Source organism: Gallinula chloropus, assembly GCF_964237585.1.
Source record: "Gallinula chloropus genome assembly, chromosome: Z".
NCBI classification, from domain to species: domain Eukaryota; kingdom Metazoa; phylum Chordata; class Aves; order Gruiformes; family Rallidae; genus Gallinula; species Gallinula chloropus.
This window is the reverse complement of record NC_140089.1, coordinates 88,848,957-88,865,462: the sequence shown is the minus strand read 5'-3', so window position 1 is coordinate 88,865,462 and position 16,506 is coordinate 88,848,957. Positions and strand designations below refer to the sequence as shown.

The 16,506-nt window shown below is 51.3% G+C and overlaps 1 protein-coding gene across 1 annotated transcript in view; it reads right to left on the bottom strand.

Moving 5' to 3' along the window:
• Positions 1–16,506, bottom strand: part of DCC (DCC netrin 1 receptor) — a gene marked incomplete at both ends in the record, with an annotated part of 309,485 nt that overhangs the window by 159,865 nt on the left and 133,114 nt on the right. The window contains one exon of the mRNA XM_084278967.1: positions 4,861–5,145. Coding sequence (XP_084135093.1) covers positions 4,861–5,145 — 285 coding nt within the window. The remainder of the gene's footprint in view (positions 1–4,860; positions 5,146–16,506) is intronic.

Sequence of the window (16,506 nt, the reverse complement as noted above, 5' to 3'; positions counted from 1 at the left end):
CTTAGGCCTTTCTGGCGCCTTCCCTTAGCCCTTCCTGACACCTTCCCTTATGCCCTCCTGACGCCTTCCCTTGGGCCCTCCTGATGCCTCCCCTTAGGCCTTCCTGACGCCTCAGACCTTCCTGGCGCCTTCCCTTAGCCCTTCCTGGCGCCTCCCCTTAGGCCTTCCCTTAGGCCCTCCTGACGCCTTCCCTTATGCCCTCCTGGCGCCTTCCCTTAGGCCTTCCTGACACCTTCCCTTAGCCCTTCCTGGCGCCTCCCCTTAGGCCTTCCCCTAGGCCCTCCTGACGCCTTCCCTTAGGCCTTCCTGGCGCCTTCCCTTAGGCCCTCCTGACACCTTCCCTTATGCCCTCCTGACGCCTTCCCTTAGGCCCTCCTGACGCCTTCCCTTAGGCCTTCCTGGCGCCTTCCCTTAGGCCTTCCTGACACCTTCCCTTATGCCCTCCTGACGCCTTCCCTTAGGCCTCCCCTTAGCCCTTCCTGACGCCTCCCCTTAGCCCTTCCTGACGCCTCCCCTTAGCCCTTCCTGACACCTCCCCTTAGCCCTTCCTGACGCCTCCCCTTAGCCCTTCCTGGTGCCTTCCCTTAGGCCTCCCCTTAGGCCTTCCCTTAGCCCTTCCTGACGCCTTCCCTTAACCCTTCCTGGTGCCTCCCCTTAGCCCTTCCTGGCGCCTTCCCTTAGGCCTTCCTGATGCCTTCCCTTAGCCCTTCCTGACTCCTTCCCTTAGGCCCTCCTGACGCCTCCCCTTAGGCCTTCCTGGCGCCTTCCCTTAGGCCTTCCTGGCGCCTTCCCTTAGGCCTTCCTGGCGCCTTCCCTTAGGCCTTCCTGACGCCTCCCCTTAGGCCTTCCTGGCGCCTTCCCTTAGGCCTTCCTGGCGCCTTCCCTTTAGGCCCTCCTGATGCCTCCCCTTAGGCCTTCCTGACGCCTTCCCTTAGGCCTTCCTGGTGCCTTCCCTTAGGCCTCCCCTTAGGCCCTCCTAATGCCTCCCGTTAGGCCTTCCTGACACCTTCCCTTACGCCCTCTTGACACCTTCCCTTAGCCCTTCCTGACACCTTCCCTTAGCCCTTCCTGACGCCTCCCCTTAGGCCTTCCTGACTCCTTCCCTTAGGCCTTCCTGGAACCTTCCCTTAGGCCTTCCTGACACCTTCCCTTAGGCCTTCCTGACTCCTTCCCTTGGGCCTTCCTGGCGCCTTCCCTGAGGCCTTCCTGACGCCTTCCCTGAGGCCTTCCTGACGCCATCCCTGAGGCCTTCCTGGCGCCTCCCCTTAGGCCTTCCTGACGCCTTCCCTTAGCCCTTCCTGGCACCTTCCCTTAGGCCTTCCTGGCGCCTTCCCTTGGGCCTTCCTGACGCCTCCCCTTAGCCCGTCCTTGCGCCTTCCCTTAGCCCTTCCTGGAGCCACCCCTTAGGCCCTCCTGACGCCATCCCTGAGGCCTTCCTGATGCCTTCCCTTAGGCCTTCCTGATGCCTTCCCTTAGGCCCTCCTGACACCTTCCCCTAGGCCTTCCTGACGCCTTTCCTTAGGCCTCCCCTTAGCCCTTGCTGGTGCCTTCCCTTAGGCCTCCCCTCAGGCCTTCCCTTAGCCCTTCCTGACGCCATCCCTGAGGCCTACCTGAGGCCTCCCCTTAGCCCTTCCTGGCACCTCCCCTTAGCCCTTCCTGACACCTTCCCTTAGCTCCAACTGGCACCTCCCCTTAGCCCTTCCTGGCGCCTTCCCTTAGCTCCTCCTGGCGCCTCCCCTTAGCCCTTCCTGACGCCTTCCCTTAGCCCTTCCTGACGCCTTCCCTTAGCCCTTCCTGACGCCTTCCCTTGGGCCCTCCTGATGTCTTCCCTTAGCCCTTCCTGACGCCATCCCTGAGGCCTTCCTGATGCCTTCCCTTAGCCCTTCCTGGCACCTCCCCTTAGCCCTTCCTGACACCTTCCCTTAGCTCCTCCTGGCGCCTCCCCTTAGCCCTTCCTGGCGCCTTCCCTTAGGCCTTCTTGACACCTTCCCTTAGGCCTCCCCTTAGGCCTTCCCTTAGGGCCTTCCTGACACCTTCCCTTAGCCCTTCCTGACGCCTCCCCTTAGGCCTTCCTGACGACATCCCTGAGGCCTTCCTGACGCCTTCCCTTAGGCCTTCCTGGCACCTTCCCTTAGGCCTCCCCTTAGGCCCTCCTGACGCCTTCCCTTGGGCCTTCCTGACACCTCCCCTTAGGCCTTCCTGACGCCTCCCTTTAGGCCTTCCTGACACCTCCCCTTAGGCCCTCCTGGCGCCTTCCCTTAGCCCTTCCTGACGCCTCCCCTTAGGCCTTCCTGACGACATCCCTGAGGCCTTCCTGACGCCTTCCCTTACGCCCTCTTGAAACCTTCCCTTAGCCCTTCCTGGCACCTTCCCTTAGGCCCTCCTGACGCCTCCCCTTAGGCCTTCTTGACACCTTCCCTTAGCCCTTCCTAGCGCCTCCCCTTAGCCCTTCCTGGCGCCTTCCCTTAGGCCCTCCTGGCGCCTCCCCTTAGGCCTCCCCTTGGGCCCTCCTGACGCCTTCCCTTGGGCCTTCCTGGCGCCTCCCCTTAGGCCTCCCCTTGGGCCCTCCTGGTGCCTTCCCTTGGCCCTTCCTGGCGCCTTCCCTTAGGCCCTCCTGACACCATCCCTTAGCCCTTCCTGACACCTTCCCTTAGCCCTTCCTGACACCTCCCCTTAGGCCCTTCCCTTAGGCCTCCCCTTAGGCCCTTCCTGGCGCCTTCCCTTAGGCCTCCCCTTAGGCCTTCCCTTAGCCCTTCCTGACGCCTCTCCTTACCCCTTCCTGACGCCTTCCCTTAGGCCTTGCTGCCGCCATCCCTTAGCCCTTCCTGTCCCACATGCAGGACCTTGCTCTTGGCCTTGGTGATCTTCATGGAGCTCACACAGTCCCACCTCTCCAACCCACCCAGGTCCCTCAAGGTGACATCCCTTCCCCCCAGCGTGTCAACCACACCACACACAAGGGTGTCAGCAGTAAACTCACTGAGGTTGTACCTTGTTCAGCTTTGGGACATGACATAACCAGGACCACCTAAGTATTAAGGACACACAAAGCTCATGACATTAACACCAACGTTTGGAGACATTCTTCTTCTTGAGGTAACTTCAAAATACATCAAGCAAAGTGCAAGGAAACCATGCCAAGTCCTTGTTGGAACAGAAGACAAGACATCAGAGCTCCTCTCTCTTGCTTTAATGCTGATTTCTTGCAGGATGCTCAAAATTCTTCATCCATAATGAAGAGAAAGATATTTACAGCCCTTGGATTTGTTCTTTGAGATCCTCAGGTAGAAGAAGAATAGATAATTTATGACTTCAGAGGTAGAGAATGGACACTTCTGGCTTGGATTTACAAGACAAAAGGAAGAAACTTTTTCTCCAGCCATTCAATTTTTCAAGGTAAAATTGAAAGAGAATAAGGAACAGCTCCAGAGCTCCATTATCTTCTGTCTTGAAGATGGAGAAGGGAGCTGAGAGCCAATTTAGGCCTCTTACTTTCAGCTGAGCAACAAGAGGAGATGGTATTTCAGACCTTGAGATGCAAAGACACGGGGTGGTGGTTTGATTTGAGTAGTGAGTAAAGGTGGAGGAGAACCTAACAGGGGATCTTCAAGGTGGCCCCATGGGTATGACTAGAGAGGAGAGAGATTTTCCTCCCAGAGTCTGTTTGAAGTCTGTTGACTCATTTTTCTGGTGGTTCTTTCCACCCTTTCCAACCCTCCCATGGTATTTCTTCACCTTGCCTCACCCTTATTCTGCTTCCAACTCAAGGTGAACCTATGGAGATGTTTCCTCCAGCCACAGGCTCACCTGTGGTGTGGCCAAGAGGACTGACCACCTTAAAATACTCCTCCCAGGATTAAAAGTCTTGTAGGTCTGGTTAAAATCTGAAATTTCATCATTTTCTTCATTTTCATACGATCACACAACACTTTGGGTTGGAAGGGGAATCCAAAACTTCCCTGGGCAACCTGTTTCAGTGTCCCACCACCCTCAGAGGAAAGAATTCCTTCAAAACAACCCCAAACCAAGCCTCTTCTCCATGAATCTCAAGTGGTCATTCATAAACATTGGAAGCAAGATGGATCCATGAGGGTTTTGAGGCTCATGGTGAGCTTGGAAGCTCCCAAAAACAGCCACCCAAGGAGAGATGCTTAGATAAACCAACAAATGGTCAACAGGGACACTCTACAGAGATCAAGCAGGAACTCTGGTCATAAAAAGACCAGGAAAAACCTGCTGGGAACTCCAGCTGACGTGGTCTTCCCCAGTTGCCAGATGATCTGGCTCTTAATTCTGCTCTGCAGCTCCAAAAATGCTCAACACCTCAATAGATGTGGCCCTCAGGGACATGGTTTGGTTGCCAGGGTGGTTTTGGATGGATGGTTGGACTTGATGATCTTAGAGGTCATTTCCAACCTTAAAAATTCAATGATTAGGCACAAAGGATCCAAAAAAACCCTAAATATGAGAAGGTAAATTCAACAGCCAGTCCCAACAGATTGTCTTCTGGTCAATGGAGTGAGAGGAGATCTTCCAGAGAATGTTCTAGGAGAAGAATTCGAGGAGTCACAGCAACACTGTGAGATGGGAAGCTCTTCTCTCTCTCCATTGACCATGTAAAAGTGCCACCAAATTTAGATCTGCAGGAAGCTGGTCTCAAGTTAAGCAGCATCAACAAGTTCTTGAGGTGGCAACTCCTCCCCTTCACAGCTTCTAAAGGTCTCCAGGCTCTTCCATGTGAAGAACTTGGAAGTTTGGAGAAACAAAGTGGGATAAATCAACTTAGATCTCCCAAGAGGAGTGAACCAAAGGACATGACCAGACAAACCATGAAGGTATTGAGGTGGATCCAGTTCTTACCTGCCAGGATTCTGACTTCTGCATCGTTTCCTGTTCTTGAACTGGCTGGGTTCTTTGCCAAGCACCTGTAGATCCCACTGTCCCCATGCTGGACCCTGGTGATCTGTAAAGCTCCAGAAGGTAGGACAGCCATCCTTGGGTCAGCTGGGCTGAGGAACAAGTCCTCTTGGTTTCTCTGCCAATGAACCACGGGCATGGGTTCTCCAACAACCTCACACTTGAGAAGAATGGTGTCTCCAGCAAAAGCTGTGATGGATTCTGTCTGGGAAAGAAACCTCAATGGTCCTGGAAAGAGAAGTAAAATAAACACATCAATCAGGTGGTATGAGTTGTGTCATGATGTGTTTCTCCTTCCCTTCAGCCTTTCCCCTCTGCTAAATAAATTAATTAGGCCACATCATTAAATACTTCAAACTGGAGGAATCCCAGCCCCAGATCCAGGCTGGGAGAAGAGCTCCTGGAGAGGAGGAGAAGGACCTGGGGGTGATGGGGGAGGAGGAACTTCCCCTGAGGCAGCTGGGAAGGGCGATGGGATCCTGGGCTCCAGCAGCAGAGGGGTGGCAGCAGGGACAGGGAGGGGATTGTCCCTCTCTGCTCTGCCCTCCTGAGGCCCCAGCTGGAGTCCTGTGGCCAGAGCTGGGGCCCAGCACAAGGAAGATGTGGGGCTGGTGGAGAGGGGTCAGAGGAGCCCTGGGGATGCTCAGAGGGCTGGAGCAGCTCCCCTATGGAGAGAGGCTGAGGGAGCTGGGCTGGGTCAGCCTGGAGAAGAGAAGGCTGTGGGGGGGGACCTCACTGCAGCCTCCCAGTCCCTGAAGGGAGCAGAGGAACAGGAGGGGAATCAGCTTGTTAAAGGGCAGAGACTGGCAGGACAGGGGGGCTGGAGTGAAGCTGGAGGAGGGAAGGGGGAGATGAGATCTTAGGGGGAAGTTCTGAGGGGCTGGAAGGGGCTGCCCAGAGAGGGGTTGGGTGCCCCATCCCTGGGGGTGTTTAAAAAGCTCACAGTAAAATCTGTGTGTTGATAGATGAGGATGTTGCAGAAACACCTGCTGCTGGATCCCAACAACAAGACACTAATCACCTTTTTCCCACGGTTCTGTTCAAAACCAGGTTCATCTCTCAGCAGGACTGTAATACATGAGATCTTAAAACCATCAGTGGGTCTTTTACAGCTCTCCTGGCTTATGTTGATTTATTTTCAAGACAGGTTTTGAAGCTACACAGATGGTTGAGTTGTTGGGAGCTGGCTCAAGGGAATGGACAGACAAATAGAGAATCACAAGGTTGGAAAAGACCTTGAAGATCAGCAAGTCCAACCAATCCCATCCTGAGCTGAACCAGATCCCTGAGCACCTCATCTTCCTCCAACCAGGGGTGGGGACTCAGCCCCCTCCCTGGGCAGCCTGTGCCAGGCCCTGACAGCTCTTCCAGGGAAGAACTTTGCCCTCCCAGCTGAGCTGCCCCTGCCCTGGGGCAGCTTGAGCCCATTGCCCCTTGTCCCATCTCCTGTCCCCTGGCTGCAGAGACCATCGCCCACCTCTCTGCACCCTCCTGGCAGGGCAGGGGAGGTGGGGAGAAGGTCTCCCCTCAGCCTCCTCTTCTCCAGGCTCAACACCCCCAGCTCCCTCAGCTGCTCCTCAGAGGATTCACCCTCCAGCCCCTTCCCCAGCCTGGTTGCCCTTCTCTGCACTCACTCCAGGACCTCAATGTCCTTCTGATGCTGAGGAGCCCAGAACTGGACCAAACACTCCAGCTGCAGCCTCCCCAGTGCCCAATCCAAGGGCACAATCCCCTCCCCAGCTGCTCCTCCTACGATTTGCCCTGATACACCCTGAGAAAGTCACTAGCTGAGGAAGACTCTGCAATTCCCCACTGCAGATCCCTGCTGATGCTTCACTCCATGGCCAAAGGGTGTCAGATACCCCCAAACCTACTTAGAAAACCTAATCAGCAGCAGTCCTCAACTCCCATTTACCACACAGCCTTGTCAGCACCTATCAGGATCCCCCATCTTTCCTTACAGAACACCCAATTACTAAGCAATTAAATTTTACTTAATAAAAAAACCTCAAAGCTTATCAAATTGGGGGATGGACTTCAGGGTGTGGAAAATGTTTAGCTATTAAATATGCAGCAATTTAGGAGCACACAGTACAATCCCTCAGAGAACAACTGCTTTGAATTGCTCTGTTTGCTTCAAATTCAAGTCTGGAAGGTTACTTAACACCAAGACAAGACTTTTCTTTCTGTCTTTCTTTCTTTTTTCTCCCAATTTTCAATTCACTCAATAGCTGAAGGGCAAGAAATTGAGGTAAGGAAAGAAAAAGAGTGATTTCTTTCTGCTTACCTCAGGAAAAGAGGCAAGCAAGTGTATGGCTGAGGGGTTTGGAAATGATTCTTGCTTTCCAAGAAGGAAAATACCTTGGTTTTTCATCTTTATTTTAGAATTCTGAGGAAAATTTTGCCTGGGGACCGAATGGATGAAGTATCAGAGCAAGAGGGGGGGGGTTCAAATGATCCAGGGACCTGGTGTGGGGTTTGAGTGGGTCTGAGGTGGTTTGGCCCTGGTTGGAGACCAGATGCCACCAAAGTCACTCTGTCACTGCCCTTTTCAGCTGGGCAGGGGAGAAAATAGATGTTGAGGATCTCAGGAGTGGAGATAAGGACAAGGAGAGATCATTCTGTCTTTGTCTCCCTTCTTCCCCCCCCAGGTGTCACAGGGGGAGACAGGGATGGGGGTTTGGGTTAGTTCCTCATGAGTTGGTTTCCTTCTTACCTGGGGGTGTCATTCCTCACCCCCTTTCCCTGCTGCACCGTGGGGTCCCACCATGGACTTCTCCAACCTGAGTCCTTTCCCACGGGGCTTCAGCTCTTCCCCAGCTGCCCCAGGGTGGGTCCTTCCATGGGGTGCAGCCCCTCAGCCCCAGACTGCTCCAGCCTGGTCCCCCAGGGGTCACAAGGCTGCCAGGGTCTTGCTCCAAGGTGGGTCCCAGCATCTCCTGCATGTCTCCCCCTGCTCCAGCCTGGGGCCTCTCCACAGGCTGCAGGGGGGGGTCTCTGCCCCCCATCATCTTCCATGGGCTGTGGGGACACCCACACTCCACCATGGGCTTCTCCAGGGGAATCTATCTCTCTGGGGAACCTCCAACCCCCTCTTCCCTGGCCTTGGGACCTAAAGAGCTTCTTACACTCCCTTCTCTGAGGGCAAAACCCAGCCACTTGTGGTTGTTTCTCCTCAGGGTGATTCCCAGAGGTGCTGTGACCATCACTGATGGGCTGGACCTTGGTCAGCAGTAGGTCCAGCCTTGAGCCTGGCTGGTGTTGGCTCTGTTGGGTCTCCAGAGAGCTTCTCCTTGCAGAAGCCACCCCTTCAAGCCCTGTTCTCCCCCAGAACCCAACCACACAAACCCATCAGAGAAACCAGAGCTCATGAAACTTCTTCCAAACCTGATGGGACTGGGAACCATCCACCTCATGGGGAGATAAAACTGATGGAAACACAGACACCCAGATCCCTGAGGGAGACAAAACTCATCATGTGGAAGGGGAATCAAGTTCCCAAGATGAATTTAATGATGTTTTTATAGGATATTGCCATCCAGGGAATTCCTCCTAGAGCTAAGTGGCCACCTAATAAGAAGGTTTCAAAAAGGAAGGAGTTGAAGATTGGAATGAAATGAATATTAAGAAGATATTTTATGACTCCTCTAGGTTTTATATCTGAAACTTGAGCAGTGGAAGGTTTCTCCAGATGGGAGTTAAACCCATTTGCCACAAAAAGGCACCAGGGTGTGAAGTGAAAGCGCTGCCTGATTGATGAGCTGAGGATAACAACCTGCCTGGAGTTTCAAAAGGAGAGATGAAGAGGACACATCAAGTCAGAAGCTTATTTACTATTAACTATTTCCTACAGCTGAGAAGGTCAAGTGCTCCTCAAACCTTGTGTGAGGTGGTGGAAATGCTTCAGCCTGCTTGGAGCTGAGGATTTCAAATGCTTCTCAACCCCCCTCCAACTGGGATTATAGATAAATTATGCCAGAGGAAACATGAACTCTTAGTAAGGAGAGGTTAATTTTACTCTACAGCCCAAATTTCTCCTTGCTTTAGCTGTTGGCATTGCATAGACAAGACCACCCATGTCCTCTCATTAGCAATTGGCTTCAGCCTTCAATTTTCATCTAAAAAGCTAAAATAATGAGCATTAATAGGTGAGCATTTCTCCTTTAACTCCTAAATCACACCACCCAGCTCTGAAGGCTTCTGTGGAAGGAGTAGGACTTCCCTCCAGGTAGGTGGAGATGAATCCCTCTTGCCTTTACCTGGATGGAGAACCCACAGGGATTAACTAATTAAGTGTTAACTTATTAATTGTATTAATACCCAGATGGGATGAATCAATTAAGAGCTGATGAGGGTAATGAACAAAGAGGATCTCTTCACCCCTCAAGAACCACTCAGACTGCAACATGGAGCTGTGGTTGGCACCCCATGTCCAAGTCCACCATGGAGAATGTGGGGCTCTGAGGATGGAGTGAAGCTGGAGGAGGGAAGGGGGAGATGAGATCTTAGGGGGAAGTTCTGAGGGGCTGGAAGGGGCTGCCCAGAGAGGGGGTGGGTGCCCCATCCCTGGAGGTGTTGAAAACCAGTTTGGATGTGGCCCTGGGCAACTTTATGTAGCTCCAGGCCTGGAGGTTGGTGGTCCTGGGGTTGGAACTCTCTGATCCTTGGGGTCTCCTCCAACCCAGCCCAGTCTGGGATTCTCTGATCCTTATGGTTCCTTCCAACTCAGTTTATTCTATGAAAATTAATTAAGATATTAAAAATACCTGAGAATTTCAATGACCATGAGCACAACACAGCCTAATTTGCTATCTCCTGTTTGCCCCAGGTCTTCAGCATTATATACCAGTTGTCACCCACCACCACAACCCAGTGGAGACACCAAAACACACCCCTCCCTTCTCCTGAGAATCCAACAGCTTCAACCAAAAGGAGGACAGGTGTAATTGACAGTCTAGAAGCTTAAGAACTTGGGACTTCAACAAGGGTGACTTTGGTGTAGGACCTCTCTGTAGGAGATGAGGATCCACATGGCTTTGGTGTTCAAATAGAGATCCAAGTAATTATGAAGCTCAGCAGCAAGCAGCTCCAAATAGCTCTTGATTAACCAAAGTACAGCTAGATCCAGAGTTCTGTAAACAATTATTCCAAGTCATTTAAACAGCTTGTTTCTCTGGGTATAGATACATATAAATAAATCAGCCCATAATTAGTATTCTTATGCAAATCAGGGATGAGAGTTCATTTTCAGAAAGGAAGATGTGAGGCTTTAAAATCCAAGTTAAAAGAGCAAAAGGAGGTAAAGTCACAGAAACTGGGATCCCACCAGCTTCTAAAATGGGGCAGGTTCTACCAGAGAATTGCTCCTCAGGCCTTTTAGGCACTTTGGATGATGTTAGAAGTGATTGACATGCTCAGGTCACAGGAGAAATCCAAGGTGAGAAGGTTTCACATCATGCTTTCTAAAGCTCTTCTGTCCTTCCTTCTTGGGAGTTATTTTTGGGGTACCTACAACCTGAAACACACTTCAGGGACAGCCAAGGAAAGTTGAGTTGAGGCCAAATCCTCAGGTTTTCAAGAGAAAACCATGTCCTCACCATCAGAAGGACATCAAGGTCCTTGAGTGTGTTCAACAACCAGGCTGGGGAAGGGGCTGGAGGGTGAATCCTCTGAGGAGCAGCTGAGGGAGCTGGGGGTGTTGAGGCTGGAGAAGAGGAGGCTGAGGGGAGCCCTTCTCCTCACCTCCTCTGCCCTGCCAGGAGGGTGCAGAGAGGTGGGTGATGGTCTCTGCAGCCAGGGGACAGGAGATGGGACAAGGGGCAATGGGCTCAAGCTGCCCCAGGGCAGGGTCAGCTCAGCTGGGAGGGCAAAGTTCTTCCCCTGGCAGAGTTGTGGGGCTGTGGCACAGGCTGCCCAGGGAGGGGGCTGAGTCCCCACCCCTGGTTGGGGGTAGATGAGGTGCTCAGGGATCTGGTTCAGCTTAGGATGGGATTGGTTGGACTTGAGGATCTTCAAGGTCTTTTCCAACCTTGGGATTCTGTGAAATGAGTAAAATCTTCATTAAAGAATATGAAAAAGTTAATTAAAGCCTATGGGCTTGAAATATAAAGAAAACTTAAGGACCACCATCACCACAACCCCAAAATGAATCCAACCCAAGGAAGAGTTTAAATAGACTCTAGTGGAGTAAAGAGTTGGGCTTGATGAGCCTTCTGGGTCTCTTCCAACCCAGGACATTCTATGATTCTATAATCCTTAAAACTCATTGAATAAAAGTTAAAATATATATATACTAATCTATTTCACCCAGGGGTGGTTCAGAGGAGGCCACAGAGATGCTCAGAGGGCTGGAGCAGCTCCCCTATGGAGAGAGGCTGAGGGAGCTGGGCTGGGTCAGCCTGGAGAAGAGAAGGCTGTGGGGGGACCTCACTGCAGCCTCCCAGTCCCTGAAGGGAGCAGAGGAACAGGAGGGGAAGCAGCTTGTTCAAAGAGCAGAGACTGGCAGGACAAGGGGCTGGAGTGAAGCTGGAGGAGGGAAGGGGGAGAGGAGATCTTAGGTGTGAAGTTCTGAGGGGCTGGAAGGGGCTGCCCAGAGAGGGGGTGTGTGCCCCATCCCTGGGGGTGTTGAAAACCAGTTTGGATGGATCCCTGGGCAACCTTGTGTAGCTCCAGGCCTGGAGGTTGGTGTCCCTGGGGTTGGAGCTCTGTGACCCTTGGGGCCCCATCCAACCCAGCCCAGTGTGTGATCCAATGATTCTACAACTCAGAAGCTTTTCTGCTGTCCTCTCAGCACGTGTCTCTTTGCTTTTGGATTGAGGACTGACTCATCCTGCTTTATGCCAGCAAATTGAAAGCAGCTGAGATGTTTTTCAGCCAGTTTCATCCCAAAACTCCAAGCCAAACAAAGAGCTTGGCCACATTTCAGGAGAACCAAACTGTGAGAGCTTTTAGAGCCACCACGTTGGAATGGTGAGCCAATTATTTCTTCAGCTTGTGTTTTGCATCTCATTAGCATCCTGCATCTTGACATTCTTGCTCTGAAGGCCTCTGGTTTTTAAAGAGAGACCTTTAAACTCCATGGTAAAGAATAAAGAACAAGTTTTTCTCCACCTCTTTTTGGGAAGAAGGTTAATTTAGTTGACCTCTAATTGTAGCAGAGCTCAGGAGGGACTCTCTGGATTTGGTTCATCTAGATTAAGGTGAAAGAACCATGGCAGAGGTGTCCTAATTGAGGGTTAAAACAACAGTTTTATATAAAAAAGAGAGGATTTAGGGGAGAGTTTAGGCTCAAAGTTGTCTTGCAACACTGATGCTCCCTCACCATGGAAGCATCCCACCTCCCCAAGCACCTTCATCTTTGGAGGAGGTTGGAATCCTCAGAGGTTACTTTTAAGATCAGATTCCTCCTCTAAAGCCAGGAGATCCACCATGTCTCCTCTTAAACCAGGTGGAGAGGAAGGTGAGGAGCCATCCAGTGTTCCACCAGGTCTATCATCATCACATGGGCATGTTCCCCTGAGTGCCTTTGGACTCAAGAGTAGAAGAGATAGAAACCAGAGCTCAGAAACAATTCAGAACATCCCATGGAGGAAGAAAACCTCCCTGATACTCATGGAGAATTGTCCACCCTCAGCAAGTAGAGTGATGATGCAAAGCTGGGAGGAGGGGATGACATGCAGGACACTGTGATGCCACCCAGAGAGACCTGGCCAGGCTGGAGAGCTGGGCAGGGAGAGACCAGGTGAGGTTCAACAAAAGCAAGTGGAGAGTCTGGCACCTGGGAAGGGAGAATCAGAACAGGCTGGGAGTGACCTGCTGGAGAGGAGATCAGTGGAGAAGGACCTGGGGGTGCTGGTGGGTGACAGGGTGGTCATGAGCCAGCAGTGTGTCCTACCTAGAGTGTTGTGGTCAGTTCTGGGCTCCCTGGGATCAACCAGCCAGGGATCTCCTGGAGAGAGTCCAGAGGAGGGACAGAGATGCTGAAGGGCCTGGAGCATCTCCCCTGGGAGGAAAGGCTGAGGGACCTGGGGCTGTTCAGAAGCCTGAGAGGGGATCTGATCACTGGGGATCAAGAGCTGAAGGGTGGGACACAGGGGGCCATGGGCAGCCTCTGCTCAGTGGCTGTGGGGACAGGACAAGGGGTGATGGGCTCAAGTTGGAGCCCAGGGAGTTCCCCCCCAATCTGGGGAAGAACTTCTTCCCAGTGAGGGTGAGGGAGCCCTGGGCCAGGCTGCCCAGGGGGTGTGGAGTCTCCTTCTCTGGAGAGATTCCAGCCCCATCTGGATGTCTCCCTGTGTGCCCTGTCCTAGGGACCCTGCTTGGGCAGGGGGTTGGACCTGATGATCTCTGAAGGTCCCTTCCCACCCCTGTGATCCTTTGAGTCTGTGAAAACCCCACTAATATTTATTAACAAACTCACAGGATCTATTGACTCTCCAGGTCCACAACTCCCTGTCACTCCCACCATTATGATTCACCTCCATCAGGATAAGAGATACTACCCCAAATTTGGGGGTTTTACCACCAACCAACAAGCCCACCTACTGCTTTACCCCTGTTAATACCCAATTCAAAGGGTCTAAATCTCTTCCATCTTCCTACTGGTTCCTCTTGCCAGCAGCCATGGCTTGAAGCCAACGAGCAGACCAGGCTCCCTGCCAGTTCCTTCAATGAAATCATCAAATCTGCTGGCTCTTCAGACAGGAAATAAGAAGAAAATAGGTCTCTATTTTTTTTTTAAAGCTAAGAAGAGCCATATTTCCAAATCTCTAATTAAAACAATTAAAATAAGGCCGGCTCTCTCATTTACACCCCCTCCTACTCCGAGTTTGCTGGTGCTAAGATGCTTTAACCCATAATATTTAAAGCTTTGAGCTTGGAGAAGCCACTTTGCTTTCATAAAGCAGTAGAAAAATGCCCTGAGAGGCCCAATCCTCTGAGGAGCAGCTGAGGGAGCTGGGGATGTTCAGCCTGGTGTAGAAGAGGTGAGGGGTGATCTTCTCCCCACCTCCCCTGCCCTGCCAGGAGGGTGCAGAGAGGTGGGACACCAGAGGTCAGGGAGCTTTGTTTGGATAATCTTGATGTATGAAGATCAAGTTGTGACTCTGTAACTATGGGTTGGGGGTATTTTACATCATTCATAAAGAAGAGGCCAACAGGATGTTGAGAAGTGAAGCAGCTCAAGCCTTAGAATCACTGAATCATCAAGGTTGGAAAAGATCTCCAAGATCATCTAGTCCAACTGTCCCCCATCACATTAGTAACTAAATGGGCAGAGAATCCCAGACTGGGCTGGGTTGGAAGGGATCCCCCTGCCACAGGCAGGGCCACCAACTTCCCCTCAAGATCTCCTCTCCCCCTTCCCTCCTCCAGCTTCACTCCACCCTCCTTGTCCTGCTATTATCTACCAGGGACAGCTCTTCACCTTAAACACCCATCCCTTCTCAACCTCCATCCTCTTCACCTAAGGATTTAACCCCCAAGATATTTTACCTGACAGCCAAAACCTAAATTAAAGAGAGAACATATTAATTGGCAAAGCAATTCTGACACCTTACACGTGATGCTGGGGTGCCCATCCAAAAAAATTTCCACATGTCAGAAGCAATACAAGACTTCAATGAGACATTAAATGGGATGTTCAATTCTTTTTCTCAGTTGGCTAACAGTTTTGAACTTCATTTCATCTTTCCAAGTGCTTTCATTTCAACTGTAGTCTCAATTTTTATGGGGAGAAACCTTGGTTGCTAATGATGAGGATCACAAAGGAAGGTGATACTCATAATGAAAGGGCAGTAAGGACAAAATATCCCCCCCTCAACCACTAAGTGTGTCCAAAATAGGAGAATTGGCTACATTTTAATACACATTTATATTTTCTAGAGGGTTTTGTCTGGGTTTTAGTTTTAATTTGTCTTCAAGGACAAATTGCAGCAGCATATAAACCTTATGAGGGGAAACATCACCCTCTACACAGCCCATCACGTAAGGATCAGGTTCTAATTGACCCTTTTCAGGTAGCAGAATCTTTTTCAACCAATCAAATCCTCAGAAAGCAGCAGTGATTAATTCTTTATATAAAGGAGATCTATTTAAATGTGCTTTTCCAAACATTAGGAGTCAACCTTCACCCTCTTGTCCCACTCATTAAAGCAAGGAGAATCACAGATTATAGGGGTTGGAAGGGACCTCCAGGGACCTCATGGCCACCCTGTCACCCACCAGCACCCCCAGGTCCTTCTCCTCAGAGCTTCTCTCCCACAGATCACCCCCACCCTGTCCTGATCCCAGTAGTTATTCCTTCCCAGGTGCCAGACTCTCCACTTGCTTCTATCAAACCTCATTAAACCTCATTCCCCCTTTACCCACAAGAAATCAGCGCCGTCCGCAGGACACCGACTAAAACCAGTTAGCAACTGGGATCTGACAGATGTCCTAATACATCTGTAAGGCCAGTGAGGGATATGAAAAGCTCATCCCACCTTTTATTTTAGGAGAGGAACTTGCTAAAAGCATGTCTGAGCTTCTTCTTGATCTACAACCCGATAAATGAATTAACCGAGCGCGACGGACTCGCTGCGGCCGTTAAACTGGAAGAAAAAGGCGGTGGGAACAAACACCAACTTGAGAAATGCAGCCCTAAATTGGTATTTTATTGAACATTAGCAAGCAATCTTAAATCACTGGCTCTGCTTGGGGAGGAGGAAGCGTTTAGCGACAGCGGTGTTTGCGTTACAGCCGTTCCCCGGGGCCTAAAGGAGTGTTATGGTTCTGCTTCCTGGTGTTACACGTGAACACATGGGATGTAGGGATTGCTTTAGGCATGTAGGGAGTGCTTCAGGCACGTAGGGAGTCCTTCAGGCACATAAAAGTGGGAAGAAGTGGGGATAAGCAAGGAATGGAGGGTGAGAATTGGTGGCAAACAGAAGGCCATGCTGGAAAAATAGCCCTGAGTTGAGTCAGGGAGAGAAAAGAGCCTGAATCAGCATGTTTTCAGATTAAAAAAACATTATTTTCCCATATTTTCCTGATTTTCTCTATAATATATACATAAAACATAAGCTATGCTGCCAGTTTGGGTCGTATCTGAGCCCAGTTCCATGTCCTAATTTGCTAAACATCAGCTGCTACCTCTGGATGAGGCGGCTTCTAGCTCAGTCCTTCAGCTCCCTCATCGCTCTGCTGTGGGGTGGTAGAATCCTAGAATCCCAGAGTTGATTTGGATTGGAAAGGACCTCAAAGATCATTTAATTCCATCCCCCTGCCATGGGCAGGGACACCCGCTACTAGATCAAGTTGCTCAAAGCTCCACCCAACTAGGCCTTGAACCCCGCCAGGCACAGGACCTACACAACCTCTCTGTGCCAGGGCCTCCTGACCCTGAGAGGGAGGAATTTCTTCCTAATATCTAAGCTACCCCTGCCCTCTGTCAGCTTGAAGCCATCACCCCTTGTCCTGTCACTCCACTCCCTGGAGAACAACCGCTCTCCTGCTTTCCTATAGGACCCCTTTAATTAGGCCGCAATTAGGCCGCAATTAAGCCTTCCTTGAGCCTTCTCTTCTCCAGACTGAACCACCCCAAATCTCACC